The 13,136-nt window shown below is 37.0% G+C and overlaps 1 protein-coding gene across 3 annotated transcripts in view; it reads right to left on the bottom strand.

Moving 5' to 3' along the window:
- The window catches only part of RPGR (retinitis pigmentosa GTPase regulator), a 65,803-nt gene continuing 53,927 nt past the window's right edge, over positions 1,261 to 13,136 (bottom strand). For 2 of the 3 annotated variants that reach the window (XM_021407784.1, XM_021407791.1), the window contains 4 exons: positions 7,857 to 8,102; positions 7,599 to 7,638; positions 6,239 to 6,327; positions 1,261 to 3,925 (listed from right to left, as the gene is read on the bottom strand). In XM_021407784.1, the coding sequence (XP_021263459.1) occupies positions 3,701 to 3,925; positions 6,239 to 6,327; positions 7,599 to 7,638; positions 7,857 to 8,102 (600 nt within the window). In that variant the 3' untranslated portion in view covers positions 1,261 to 3,700. The remainder of the gene's footprint in view (positions 3,926 to 6,238; positions 6,328 to 7,598; positions 7,639 to 7,856; positions 8,103 to 13,136) is intronic. The other variant, XR_002441972.1, reaches the window with a different exon arrangement.

Raw genomic sequence — 13,136 nt, 5'->3', positions numbered from 1 at the left:
CAGACATTATTGCTGTTACCTGGAAGAAGAGGCCAACACCCACCTCAACACAACCTTCCTACAGGTAGCTGTAGAGAGCAATAAGGTCTCCCCTGAGCCTCCTCTTCTCCAGACTCAACAATTCCAGTTCCTTCAGCTGCTCCCCATAAGACTTGCACTCCAGACCCCTCACAGCTTTGTTACCCTTCTTTGGACACACTCCAGGGCCTCGATGTCTTTCTTGTAGTGAGGGGCTCAAAACTGAACACAGTACTCAAGGTATAGCCTCACCAGAGCTGAGTACAGATGGATTATCACCTCCATGTACTGGAGGTCCTGACAACACTATTTCTGATATGAGCCAGGATGCCACTGGGTTTCTTGGCCACCCGGGCACATTGCTGGCTCATGTTCAGCCAAGTGTCAACCAACACCCCCAGGTCTGTTCCCTCCACACAGTCTTCCAGCCACTCTGCTCCAAGCCTGTAGTGTTGCCTGAGGTTGTCGTGGCCAAAGTGCAGGACCCAGCACTTGGTCTTGTTGAACCTCATCCCATTGGCCTCAGCCCAGCGATCCAGCCTGACCAGATCTCTCTGTAGGGCCTTGCTACCCCCCAGCACATCAGTGCTTCCTGCCAACTTGGTGTCATCTGCAAACCTACTGACGGTGCTCTCAATGCCCTCATCCAGTAAAGATATCGAACAAGACAGGCCCCCATACCGACCCCTGGGGAACACCACTCATGGCCGGTCGCCAGCTGGATTTAACTCCATTCACCAGCACTCTGTGGGCCCAGCCATCCAGCCTGTTCTTCACACAGCAAGAAGAGTATCTGTCCAAGCTCCTGGCTGTCAGCTTCTCAAGGAGAATACTGTGGGAGACAGAGTCAAAGGCTTTGCTGAAGCCTAGGTAGACTACATCAACAGCCTTCCCCCCACCCACCAGGCAGGTCACTCGATCATAGGAGATGAGGTTGGTTAGGCAGGACCTGCCCTTCGTGAATCCATGCTGGCTGGGCCTGACCCACTAGTTGTCCTGCACCTGTCACACTCAGGGCAATCTGCTCCATGACCCTCCCTGATACTGAGGTCAGGCCAGTAGGCCTGTAGTTCCCTGGATCCTCCTTCTGATCGTTCCTGGTGGGTGTTACATGTGTAAGTCTCCAGTTCTCTGGGAGCTCTCCAGTTGACCAGAACTGCACACGTATGTAAGATGTAAAAAGGCTTTTTCAGATCAAACATTTACCTGAACGTATGTATTGAAATTTGCACACTGAACATCTACATTCAGAAATAAGTGAATTTTTATTTAAACTCGCATAAATGTATATATGATCTCTCCATAAAACTTACGGGGGGGGAAAAAAAAAAACCACTAGTATATACAAGTGTTAAGGTACCAGAGGACCTTAAAACAAAAAGTTAGAATCCAGAAGAGATAAAGCTTTCAGAGAATTCTGAATCACAAAAATTGATAGAGGGAGTATCCTTAACTGCCTTTTGGGGGGCCAGCGTAAGGAAAACTGCTGGCTTCAGACCAAGATGATGCAGTTACACCTCCGAAGAACACAAACTCCACCTAGTGGCAGTTTTGCTGATGACGTTTCAGAAAACCAGGAATTCTGAAGCACAACCTCAGTTGAACAATAGGGCCGTGAAATCAAGGAATAAGTATTTAAATTATCTTTGGGAAAGTAACGTGGACTATAGAAAAATACAAGTGTTTCTACAAGTTTTTCGCTATTGTTCAGTTGACAAATGCCTTTAAAAATAAAAATATGTTTTTATCATGACTGTGAACTCCTAAAAGACTTAAGTTAATACACATGTACATGTAACGGATTTGTTTACTCTTTTTTATTACCAAGGAAGTCACGTAAAAAAAAAAAAGACATTTCAATAGATTAATCTGCTCATGCTTTTTCGTAAGCAAACTGGATCATCTGGTGTGGACCAGGTAAATGTGCGAGTCCCTTGAACTAGCTTTGGTGTACATCAGCTTAGATTTCATTACACAAACTTCAACAGCATCAGATGTAGTGGTAACTACCACTCTAAAGTACTATTTTCCACTAAAATAGTTCACACTTAAAAGAAGAAACTGTCCTGACAGTAAAGATTTGTGATTGAATTTCTCCTCTTAAAAAAAAACAACCAGAGCTCATTTAAATTTATGAAGATACTGTTGGGTCTATCTCTCCTTTTCCACTTCTTTAATATTCACAACAGTATCCAAGCAGAACAGGAACCAAATGTGCATTCAAGAAAATAAGAAAATATGTAAATACAGAGGACAGTGCGAAAAGAAAGAGCTCATGGAAAGTTAACTGCAGATCTTAAGAGGTAAATAACAGATAAAAATAAAAGGATCTCACGTAACTCTGGCAAAGGATGACCAAATCACCCAGGTTTTTAGTGCGATGCTTTCTGTAGCCTAAAGGAGACCTCATGAAAGTATCTGGGCACATGACATACTTACAGGAACTAAATGCATCAATCTTCCAGCTAAATATAACTCCAGACACTTATGATTCTGTTATATATAAACTTAAGCAACTTTGGAACTAGAAAAAAACTAATTATCCAAAAGGCAAACATGGCCAAAGGCATCTGTACGCCACTGAAATGAAAAAAAACACACATAGGTTTTCTACAAAGATCATCTGTTCCTTGGAAAGGATTCCAACTAGTACTCAGTTTAGCATTAATTCTTTGTATTTTTTTTCCCCCCTAGAGTTTGTGCTTATTCATAAAACCTATGCATATTTGAGTAACAGGCAAGCAGATACTGGATCAGATTCATCCTGGTAAGGGTTATATTTCTTATTTATCTAAACAATGTTCAGAAATCTAATTCCTTGTAGAAGGAATTTTGGTAAGTGGATGAGTGGGGTTGTGACTTTTCCTTCGTGAACTATTAAACAAAACATTCTGTTCATCCATACCATGGATGTTCAAAAACTACACAACTGGAATCCAATTCAGATTACAATAAGGACACCCACCTCTTACTTTGCCTGATTCTGTGAGGAGAGAGTCCTGCTACCTGATGCTGATTTCAGCAGGAGTAAAGGCATTCAGCAACTCCCAGCCTTGAGAGGTTTCCACAGCTCCAGGTTTGGCAGGATACTGACTCACATACTTGTGTCACTATTAGAGGTATAGTTTCCAACTACTGCCATGCTGGAAATCAGGCACAGACTAAGTAATTTCCTCCATGAGGGCCTCAATGTTCAGTACGTGAGGCATTTATTGCTTTTTTTTTTTTAAAAAAAAAAGGTGAAAAGAGAAAGAGGAATATGTATTTCTAAGTAACTGAGCATCCTCTTTAAAATGTGAACTTCAGTGCTCTAGGCCAGTTTGGTAATCTTTCATCAAATATTTAAGAGTTTTGCAAAAGCATCATACTGCGTAGACTGAAACAGAATAAAGTTATACAGTAAAAAAAATGAAATGTCTGTGTCTAACTTCACATAAAAAAATATATTTTGTTTTACAACACTAACAATTAAGGCTACAGAACTCCAGCAAGATTCTGATAAACATATTAATTGCAACTATTAAACTTACCAATAAATACAAAGAAAATGGTCTGCATGTTTAAAATCACAACAATCAATTGAAATCAAACTGGGAACAGCTCCAGTAATTTGTAACTGTTTTCAAGTATAAATTGCACTATGTGCTTTAAGACTGCCACATTCTTACATATTGTAGCAGTGTTAGAGTAATACACAAGTAGAAGATTTCACTCTTCTATCCTGGTTAGTCACAGTTTCCTTGGAATTCTCCAATGTATGATTCTGGTTTTCGTCTTTGCTGTCTTCACCAGATAAATCTTCCCTTTCTTTCTCTTGTTCACTCTGGAGTGGCTTTCCAGATACATCTTCCTTTCTGTTACATACATTCTTCTGGAATGCCAGTGGTTTTCGTTTAAACAAGGAAAACTGGAGTAAAAAAAAAAAAACACAACAACATAACAAGCCCCAAACAGTTAGCTGTGGAATTCAAGGTTTAAAAAAAAAGAAAACAACAACAACAGAAAACCCACAAGGGCGATCTCAAGGAGGCCAGAAACCTCAGGTAGAGCAAGGAAAGGCAAAAGCTCACTTGATCTTGATTTCTCAATAGAAGTGGGGCCTCATGATCCTTCTTTTGGGGTTTTAAGAATATATATGCAATCTTAAAATCAGGGCATATTGGAAACACAAGGTCTAGCTGACCTGCTGTTTTCAGAGGGAAATATGCTGGAAAAATTATTTAGCAATGCCTCTTTAGAATCAACTCTTGTCACCTCACAAAAACCTGATGTGACAAGCAACTCATCTTTTATAGGAATGCTATACAGAGTCAGGTGATAACAGGCTTTATCTCATTTCTACTGACAGAGGTACTAAGAGCTATTGTAATGGGGCATACTTTTTTCTAGTCACGCTAACCCTTACCAATATATACTAGCCATTCTCTGTTTAGAAGTACTCACGAGGCTAATTAAGGCAACGTATGAGAATTTGCAGACTGGCTTATACGCTTGCCTGTAGAAGAAACCAAGCTAACCTAACCATCAGTTGCATACACAAAACAATAGTTTCTAATGTATAAATACATAAATAACTGAAACTCTTTAAAGTCTTTTTTTAATCAGATGATTTCTTATATGAGAAGGTCAAACATCACTTGGTTATTCTTTAGGAGCAAGAGAAACAACTGCAGATAGCAAAAAGTCTTCTTGAAACAGAGATGTTGCTTACTTTCAAGCTAATTATAGCAAGTAAATAAAAATATTCCTATTTCTTTCATCACAAAATTTACCACTGCGTGTGTCTTAGAGGACTCTTTATTACAAGCTCCATCAGACTACCATGTATAAACAGAAGAAATTTTTTTTAAGAAAAGGAAATACACTGTACTTACATTTTAGTTTAACAGGAGTTAGTCACAAAACTGCCTCTTAACTTTCTATAGCTTCACAAAAAACAGTTGTTTTTACTGCAACACTACAATACCTAAAATAGTTACTCATGTTCTGTGTTTTTCATGAAGTATATTCTGGTTTTGTGACTGTTCCATTTACATACCCTATTATGAAATAAAGTAACTTACTTCCAATCAAATATTATTTCTCCCTCACATAACCTGGTGTAAAACCATATCACAAACATATAGATGACAAATAAGAGTGCCCAGGATTTAGGTGATTACTTCTAACAGACTTGTTACCTGTAGTCTGCAGTTACGGTGTCACTTCCCAGGTATAATGAGAGTAGCTATTAACTTCTGTTAAGATTAGTGTTATCTGTAGCTTATCTATTTACTTAAATCTATATATTATCTGCCTATAGCATTATGTTCCTGGATCAGATCTAAAGAACCTTACAAAGTCATGGTTTATGCCACAGCTGGCCACACTACTGTAACATCTAGATACCTCAAAGGCAATCTCCCATCATTCCACAGTGCAGTTCCACTAGTGTTATAAACACTCACAGCTTTCAATATGAGCATCTTCTTTTCTTCCACTAGTCGTACCTATCTGACATCTTCATTTTGGAGTTAAAGAGCAGGAAATACGTGACACATAGAAAGTTATAAGGCGCTCTAAAACTCTAAGGCCAAGGAGAAGTACCATAAAAAACACACCAACATGCGTGTCTGACAGTCTCTGTCAGAAAAATGTTGATATATATGCTTAATATATGTAAGGATAGACAACAGCAGGTATAGCTACCTCAAATCAGTTCTGGGTCACCTGAGAAAAGTAGAGATCACCCCCTTTCTGAGGATCAGAGCTTACCAAACACTCCAAAGGAGACAAACTCCAAGTAGAGATGCTTCCCTTGTGGCTGCCAGCCCTTAAATGAGGTTAGAGAGGGGTGAAGCCAGGGTCCACCCCTTCTGGTCACACAGGTGAAGTGAGGTGAATTGCTTCCACCTGTGCTCCCAGGGCTGGCTATGCCCCCTCACCAGGTGCTCAATCACCAGTTCAGGCTCTGAACTAACGGTAACCACACAATATGCAAGCTTCCAAACTCTCTCATTTTGATTCACGGACAGTGCACAATAACCAGATTTTCCACAATAAGCAACACATACAGGGATATCACAAAACGAAATCAAATTTTAAACAGAAATAATGAGTTGCTCAGCAGTTTAACTGTTTATTGCAGTTCAGGTAAATTTGGTTATTTGCTTCAGCTCAGTAACTGCCCAGTGCCTTCCTGTTCACTGCTGAAATGAAAAGTAAAAATCAGACTACATACCTTTTTTCTCCCAACTATTCCTTCACCTATTTGGTCCTCAGTGTTCTCTGAAGAATCGTTCACAGTGTGATTGTCAGTACTTTCTCTCTCTACAATAACATAAACCTTTATATTAACTTTCTTCTGATTCTCAGAAATTAAGAGCAGAAAAAAGTGTTATTCAAATGAGTTTTGAAGTGAAAGTCACTAAATACAATGTAGATCTTAATCTTCAAGTCAACATAACGCCCAGCTTCTCTACACTTTTCTACATAGTAGCCTTGTATTATTCTCCAAATGCTTGATTTTCAGGAAAAGAACACACACGACAGTAATATAATGTAAAATGTTTTGACTTGGACACTCGTCGTTTCCTCTTGTGGAGAGAAGACAATGTCTTGTAAACAGATTTTTAAAGTATAATCTAATTTGGAAATGCTGACTTTTAAGGCAAAAGTTATTGTTCAGCTTTAATCTTTATTCCATAGAATTTCCCGGTAAAGGAAAAGCTTTCCATCTGAGTTGATGTTCCTGTGTTTAAATTTTCCTATACTCCCTGCGTGAATGATACAAAAGAACTTTATGTCAAAACCTTGATGATGGAAAATTGTTTGAGCATCCATTCCACACAAGCTATTGCAATTATAATAATGAAGATAAATGGCATAGCTTCATTATTAAAGCAAGCGGTCTTTTTTATACCGTGCTTGTTTTTTTCTTTCGAAAGAGCAATCATAGATTATTCTAGAATTTCTGAAATAAAGGGAGCATTTTTGACTTGTCTTGAAAATATGGCATTCAACCTCACACTCCCAGATTTTCTAAAGGAATATCTGTCATCAATATACTCAAACTGTCTTCAAGACTGCAAGCAACGTCTAGACTCACGTCTTCAGCATCTTTGAACAGCATTCAGGAATTACCACATTTCACAGAAAATAGTCTGTTTGTGAACATAATGAGGAAACCTCAGTTGATGGGGAAGGAGACAACTGACAAACTTCTCTGGTGAACTGAAGAAACACAGCACCTAAAGAAGCTGCTTGGGAAATAATCCAATTGCCATGACTTTGTCACCTTAAAACTAGAAAGGATTATCTTCCTTTTAAAGAAGATAATCCTGCTAAGAGAAAGTCCGTTTGTCTGGGCATCTTCCAAAACGTAACTGGAAGAAATGTTTTTTTTCTTCCAACACCTCAATAATTAGTAATAATTTTTCCCTCTCCAATTTAATTCTCTCTCAATAACTGCTTTACCAATCACTGACAGTAACTATATTGTTCAGTATTTTTATAATAGAGATTGTTTAGAAATCTTTTGAAATGTTTTATTCATTTTAGAATGTATGTAATGGTCCAATTCTCAGGAATTGTATTCTTACCCTGCTGAATGATGGTCTCTTTCTGAGTAGTCTCTTCTGTCTATAGAGACAAAACAATGAAATTTCTACTTTCAAACTTGCTAAAAAATAAATTGTTTAACTATAAACACCTACATATGTATTTTTCCCTCTATCAAAACCACCCAAGAAAACAACTTTGCTTTTCCAAGTCAGCTACACATATACTAAAATTAATGTGAGTTACAGAACACCAAACTGTATCACAGAAAATAACTTAAAAGGAGTAAAAGCTTTTACCTCTACAGTTTCCACTGTGCTATTATCATTTTTCTCTCCCTCAGGTGTTTTACTATGGTGTTTCTCTTTCTCATGTTCTTCCTCCATTTCCTCTTTGACTGTTTCTTCTGCTTCTGTTTCTCCATCTTCTCCTTCTTCTTCTTCCTCTTCTTCGACTGCTTCTTCTTCCACATCTTCTACTGCTGCTGCTTCTTCATCTTCATCATCATCATCATCCGTGTCTTCGTCTCCAGACAAGTTTTGTTCCTTTGACAAGATGGCCAGAAAGTAATTTTGAAATGCATGCTGCACAATGATATCATGTTCCTCAACCCAAACCAATTCATCATACATTATAATTTGACTAAAACCAAGAAAATTCTAATGAAAATGTTCCAAGGTAGACAAAACAAGTGTAAAGACGGGTGACCTTATTTGAGGTTTTGCTCTCAACAATCTGACTGTGAGTTAGCTCATGTTAACATTACTGAAGTCTTACATTTTGATACACTAAGTTTAAAGGCTTTGTCACTGCATGATCACTGTAGAATCTTATCTGCTGGTGTTTGGAACAAGGATGAGGAAAATGACAGCAGGTTTCCGGAAGGCTGTGAACATTTCTTTCATTTTTATTTTTTGTGAGAAAATTATGAAGCTAAAAATGCCAAACTCTTCATGTGCTCAATTCTTCAATAATATTCTATGAAAGAAAGCAAATATTTTTCTGTGATGGAAAGAAAAAGCAAATACCACCTCTCCAAGAGCTGAAAAAGGTTGATTCTTACATACTGGTGTATCTGAGGAACAAGGAAGAATAAAAACTGAAAATGTTTTCATCTAAAGTTCTTTGGAAGTGGCATTATTTATCATTGATATACTTTATCCTAGACTTCAGTGGTATCACTATAGGTGGTATTAAATGCAATATTAAATGCAGACATGCTTAGAGATAACACATGCACTGGATTTTGCCTTTGCAAAAAAAAAAAAAAAGTGAAAATAACACCACTGGATAAAATACTGACAGTCTTCCAAAAGAGTAACAGATTGACATGGAAGTACTTAGAAGGTACATCCGTGAAAAAAATAATTTTCTACTTTTGGTTATTTCAAAATCAAGATAGTTTTCAAAAATATTGAGCATAGTTATGGCCTGTGAAAGGGATTCAACATAGTCACTTTGAAGTGGTGGAAACTGAAGATTAGTAGGGCATGCATGCGCTATGTAACACGCATCTACTAAATGCAGCATGAGGTAAAGACGGCTAAATGTAAAAGAAGATTTTAATCCAGCTTTGAACCACTAGAACTGTTTATCCCACTTTACAAGCACATATAAGTATCTCTAGCTGTGCTGATACAGGGATACTGGTCAAGCAATCAACAACAAAAATAGTGATGTTACATATAGCATAGGCAATAAAAGCATTAGAATTTGGGTTCTGAGGGAGGAACTTCTAATGAGATACTAAAGGATCACGACTTGTTCACATGAAAATCAGTTCCTAAAGTCAAACTGATATGAAAAAACTCTTCTTCCAATTCGGTCTTATCCAGTTACATAATCCAATCGCAAAAGTAATCTATGCTTCTAGCCTTATCTTTAGTCACACTTCATTTCCAGCTTTCTATCTACTCACAACTACCTTCTTCCTCATCTATATATTCAAAACATATTTTAAAAGAGCAAAGTCTATTTTCTTTCAAGAACATTTATCCTGCACAGATAACAATGTGTCTGATGACAAGCAGCACTCATTAAGCTGAAAGCCACATCTGCCAGAGGTAACTAAGAAAACTTGAACTTGGCATTTAAAAATACTTCCTAGAAGCATAGTCTAGTGGTAAATAAATTAAAAAAAAGAGGGAAGAACAAAGAAAAATGTTGTGATATTTTCATCAGATCCAAATGCTTCAAATAGCTAGAAATGTTATAATTAAAGTAACATTAAAAAAAGACTTTTTAAATCAGACTCATCATAAAGTCAGTATTAATCAGTGGGACCACAAATAGCATTATTCTAGAAATGAAACAATGTACAAAATTACTGTCAGCAATACAGAATTTGTCTGTTGTGTGGAGAAGTTTTGCACTGTGGTAAGCAGAATCATGTGTACATTTTCCATATACTTGAATGAAAAAGCAGAGTATAATCATCCATAGCATTGATTTTAACATGGTTACAGTATTTCTGAAACTGAACAAAGATCCTACAATAGCCTTATAGAACTTAAAAGACTCATGTATAACAAAAATCACTGTTCTTTTACAGATGCACGACTTCATTGCATGACTCCACAGGTTCATAGCAGGTTTGGGTCCAATCATAAAAACATTTCCTATAAGCCTAAAAACAAAGCTGTTTAAATATAGGAGTCTACATAGGAGATACGCAGAAGCTGTCAACGTCTTCAGCAGATTGATAAGCACCACTCAGATATCATATGAATTTAAGACATCCTAACATGGGATTTACAGAGACTAGTATCATTCTAGATTCCAATTCACATCCTATAGGACATCCTATAACACCTGAAGTGACACTAGTTATGTTTGGGTAACTGAGTAAATGCTCCTAGACAAAGCAACAAGCGGAGCTAAAAGAAGGTACTTACTGTTGTTAAATTGAACAGCTTTCCGGACTGACCAGGTTTCCACTGACTATACTTGCAGCTTGGCAGTGGTGCCTCTGGCTAACACCTTATCTGTTCAACTTCTAAAATTAGCCATTTTGAATGACAACTCTGATTGCAGACTTTATTACTGTTACTTTCACGTACCCACTTACAGGCATGTTTTGGAGAGTTTTTACCAATGGTAGTAAACAACAGATGAGAATGCGATACTACAGATACTCTTTTTACTTTAAAAGATGAATCATCAGTTTATCAAAAATGATCTCCAAACAATGTGATGCTACTAATTAAAGCACATGTTTAACTCAGTATAAGCTCTGCATTACACTCCATCATCACGCGTTAGGAGGTTTATTTTTTTATTGCACTTCATATTCCCTAGTCAAAGAAAGATAATGCTGTAAGAATAACTTCAATAGTTTTACGTCTAAAGTTGATACACAGAAAAACTGACTTGGTCAAGGACACACACAGTAAGTCCAACAGTGGCAAAAACCATAAAAGAAAATACTTGAAATGGTTTTCATTTAAGCCAGAGATCCCAGTTTCTTCAAGGTCAGTACCAGGAAACAACTTTTCATGTACCACTTTTCACCTAATGCCATGAAAAAACAACCTCAGTGAAGCATGAAGATGCATCATGGTAGACCTTGCTCAAATGACTGCAGCGAACCAGGTTTCTCTATATGGCCTTAACTGTTTCATTGTTGATCCCTCCTGCATAATTTATGGAAACTCTGGCAGCTTGGCTGCCCATAATTTGCATTTCAGAAGGGAAAGCTTATGGATTTTCTCCAAGCCTCCCTTCAAGAAGTCAAAATATTTTTTTTGTTTGCCACCACCAATTTATGTTGCTAGGAAAGAAAATATCAAAACCACTGACAAAATAAATTTATGCCTTCTCAGATCTTCTAAAATCTTGCAAAAACTCAGTGATGAAGATAAATCTGTAATTTCTACGTGTACCACTATGAAACAAAGAGTTCTGGGAAGTTCAGGTTTACAGAAAACATATTTTTGTTTCTATTTGCCCTGGAAACTGCTAATAATCTGAAGAGATTATTAAAGACAGCTGAAAATAAGACATTTAGCCACATGCTTCTTCCTTAGCTACCTTCTCCCAAGTAACCACAAATTTGCAATTGCTTAGCAGAGCTTTTAATCACATAAAGAACAGATTCCTCCCATTACCGGTCCAGTCTGTTACCTTTAGATATCCAAAATCTCTCCTACATGCATATGTCTGCTTACACACCTATACAATAACTGAACTGAATACACACTTAGTAGAAGTTTCACTATGAAGTAGAAGACACATAGTTGATGGGTATCATCTCTGTTGAGGTTGACCTACAGGCCACAGTACATAATGCTGTCAGATGGGGAATGAACAATGCTCCCTTTGTTGAACACTGGTAAAGACAACCACAAAATACATCTCCACAGATCATACTTCTTTTTTGATAAAGGGTTGAAGAGGAATCATAATTTCCCCAAATCCTCATTTTAACCTCCAAAACACTAGTGCAAGTCAATATCATTCTTGAATTATCTACAAAGGGAAAATACATTGTTACCATTTTATTAACACGGCATTTAAAGTAACAACATTAACCACTAATTTACATACAGCTGAGAGAAGACAAAAAAAAATTGGATCTACTTGTCCCTTGTGGGTTAGACATATATAGCTGGGTAGGCATGTAACATTTTGTTGATACTGTTCTTTTAATGATATCAAGTTATCTAACATGAAGTGACTGGAAATACTGCCTTACAAAAGTCTTAGTAAGGCTAAAACACATACCTTGTAGTTACTTAAAGGTTACAGTGAAAGCTTAACATCTTAAACAGTGCTAGTCATTTCATCAGGAATTTGAACAGGACTTCCATTTTATAGCTATTGGTCTAGAAAAGTTATTAGCTCAGTTATTCTCACCCTTAGACAAGTATCTTCCACCTTAATGATTACTAATGAAAAAGATGTACAGTTTGGTAAGTGACAAAATTCAAATATATAACAGTTCAAATGTACTCAAAAGTACACAAATGAGACATCTAAAAGCTTATTCTTTCAATTACAAGTAGTGAGGCAGTCAATCATCCAAACCAGGCTATCCTTATCTATTCGCCATGAAGATGAACAGGAGAGATCAGCTGGATGTATATGCTGTGTTTTTAAATCATCTTCTATAGTACTTTACTAAGCAATATATTTTGTTTACTAGAAGCCAAACAAGAGGATGTATACGTTTTCATAGACATCACTTTGTGACAGGCTGGCAGTGCACATACTTTGCATTTAAAGAATTAATCTGATTCAAAACTTTAGGTGTTATTCAGAAATAGTATACTGACATTTAGTATACAGTTCTAGACAGCCCTTTGTTGCTGCCATTATCTTATAGATTTAATTTGGCTGGTTGTAGTGTAATTATTCCATGGCTTGCCAGTTTGTTACTTTATGTATAACTGAAAAAGATATATCTCTGAATTCTTGTTTGAGTATAGGTAACCACTTAATATAAGAAACTCTAGTGTAAAGCTACTTTCTAAAAAAAGGCAGCATTTCTACTTTCAAGTTTATTTTAGATATCAACTTAATCTATTGACTACAAAAATAATTTAAATGGATTTACCTAAAGGATACTCCCTCCATCAAGT

Source organism: Numida meleagris, chromosome 1 (assembly GCF_002078875.1).
Source record: "Numida meleagris isolate 19003 breed g44 Domestic line chromosome 1, NumMel1.0, whole genome shotgun sequence".
NCBI lineage: Eukaryota > Metazoa > Chordata > Aves > Galliformes > Numididae > Numida > Numida meleagris.
Note: the sequence above shows the minus strand (reverse complement) of the source record. Positions and strands in the feature narration are given on the sequence as shown.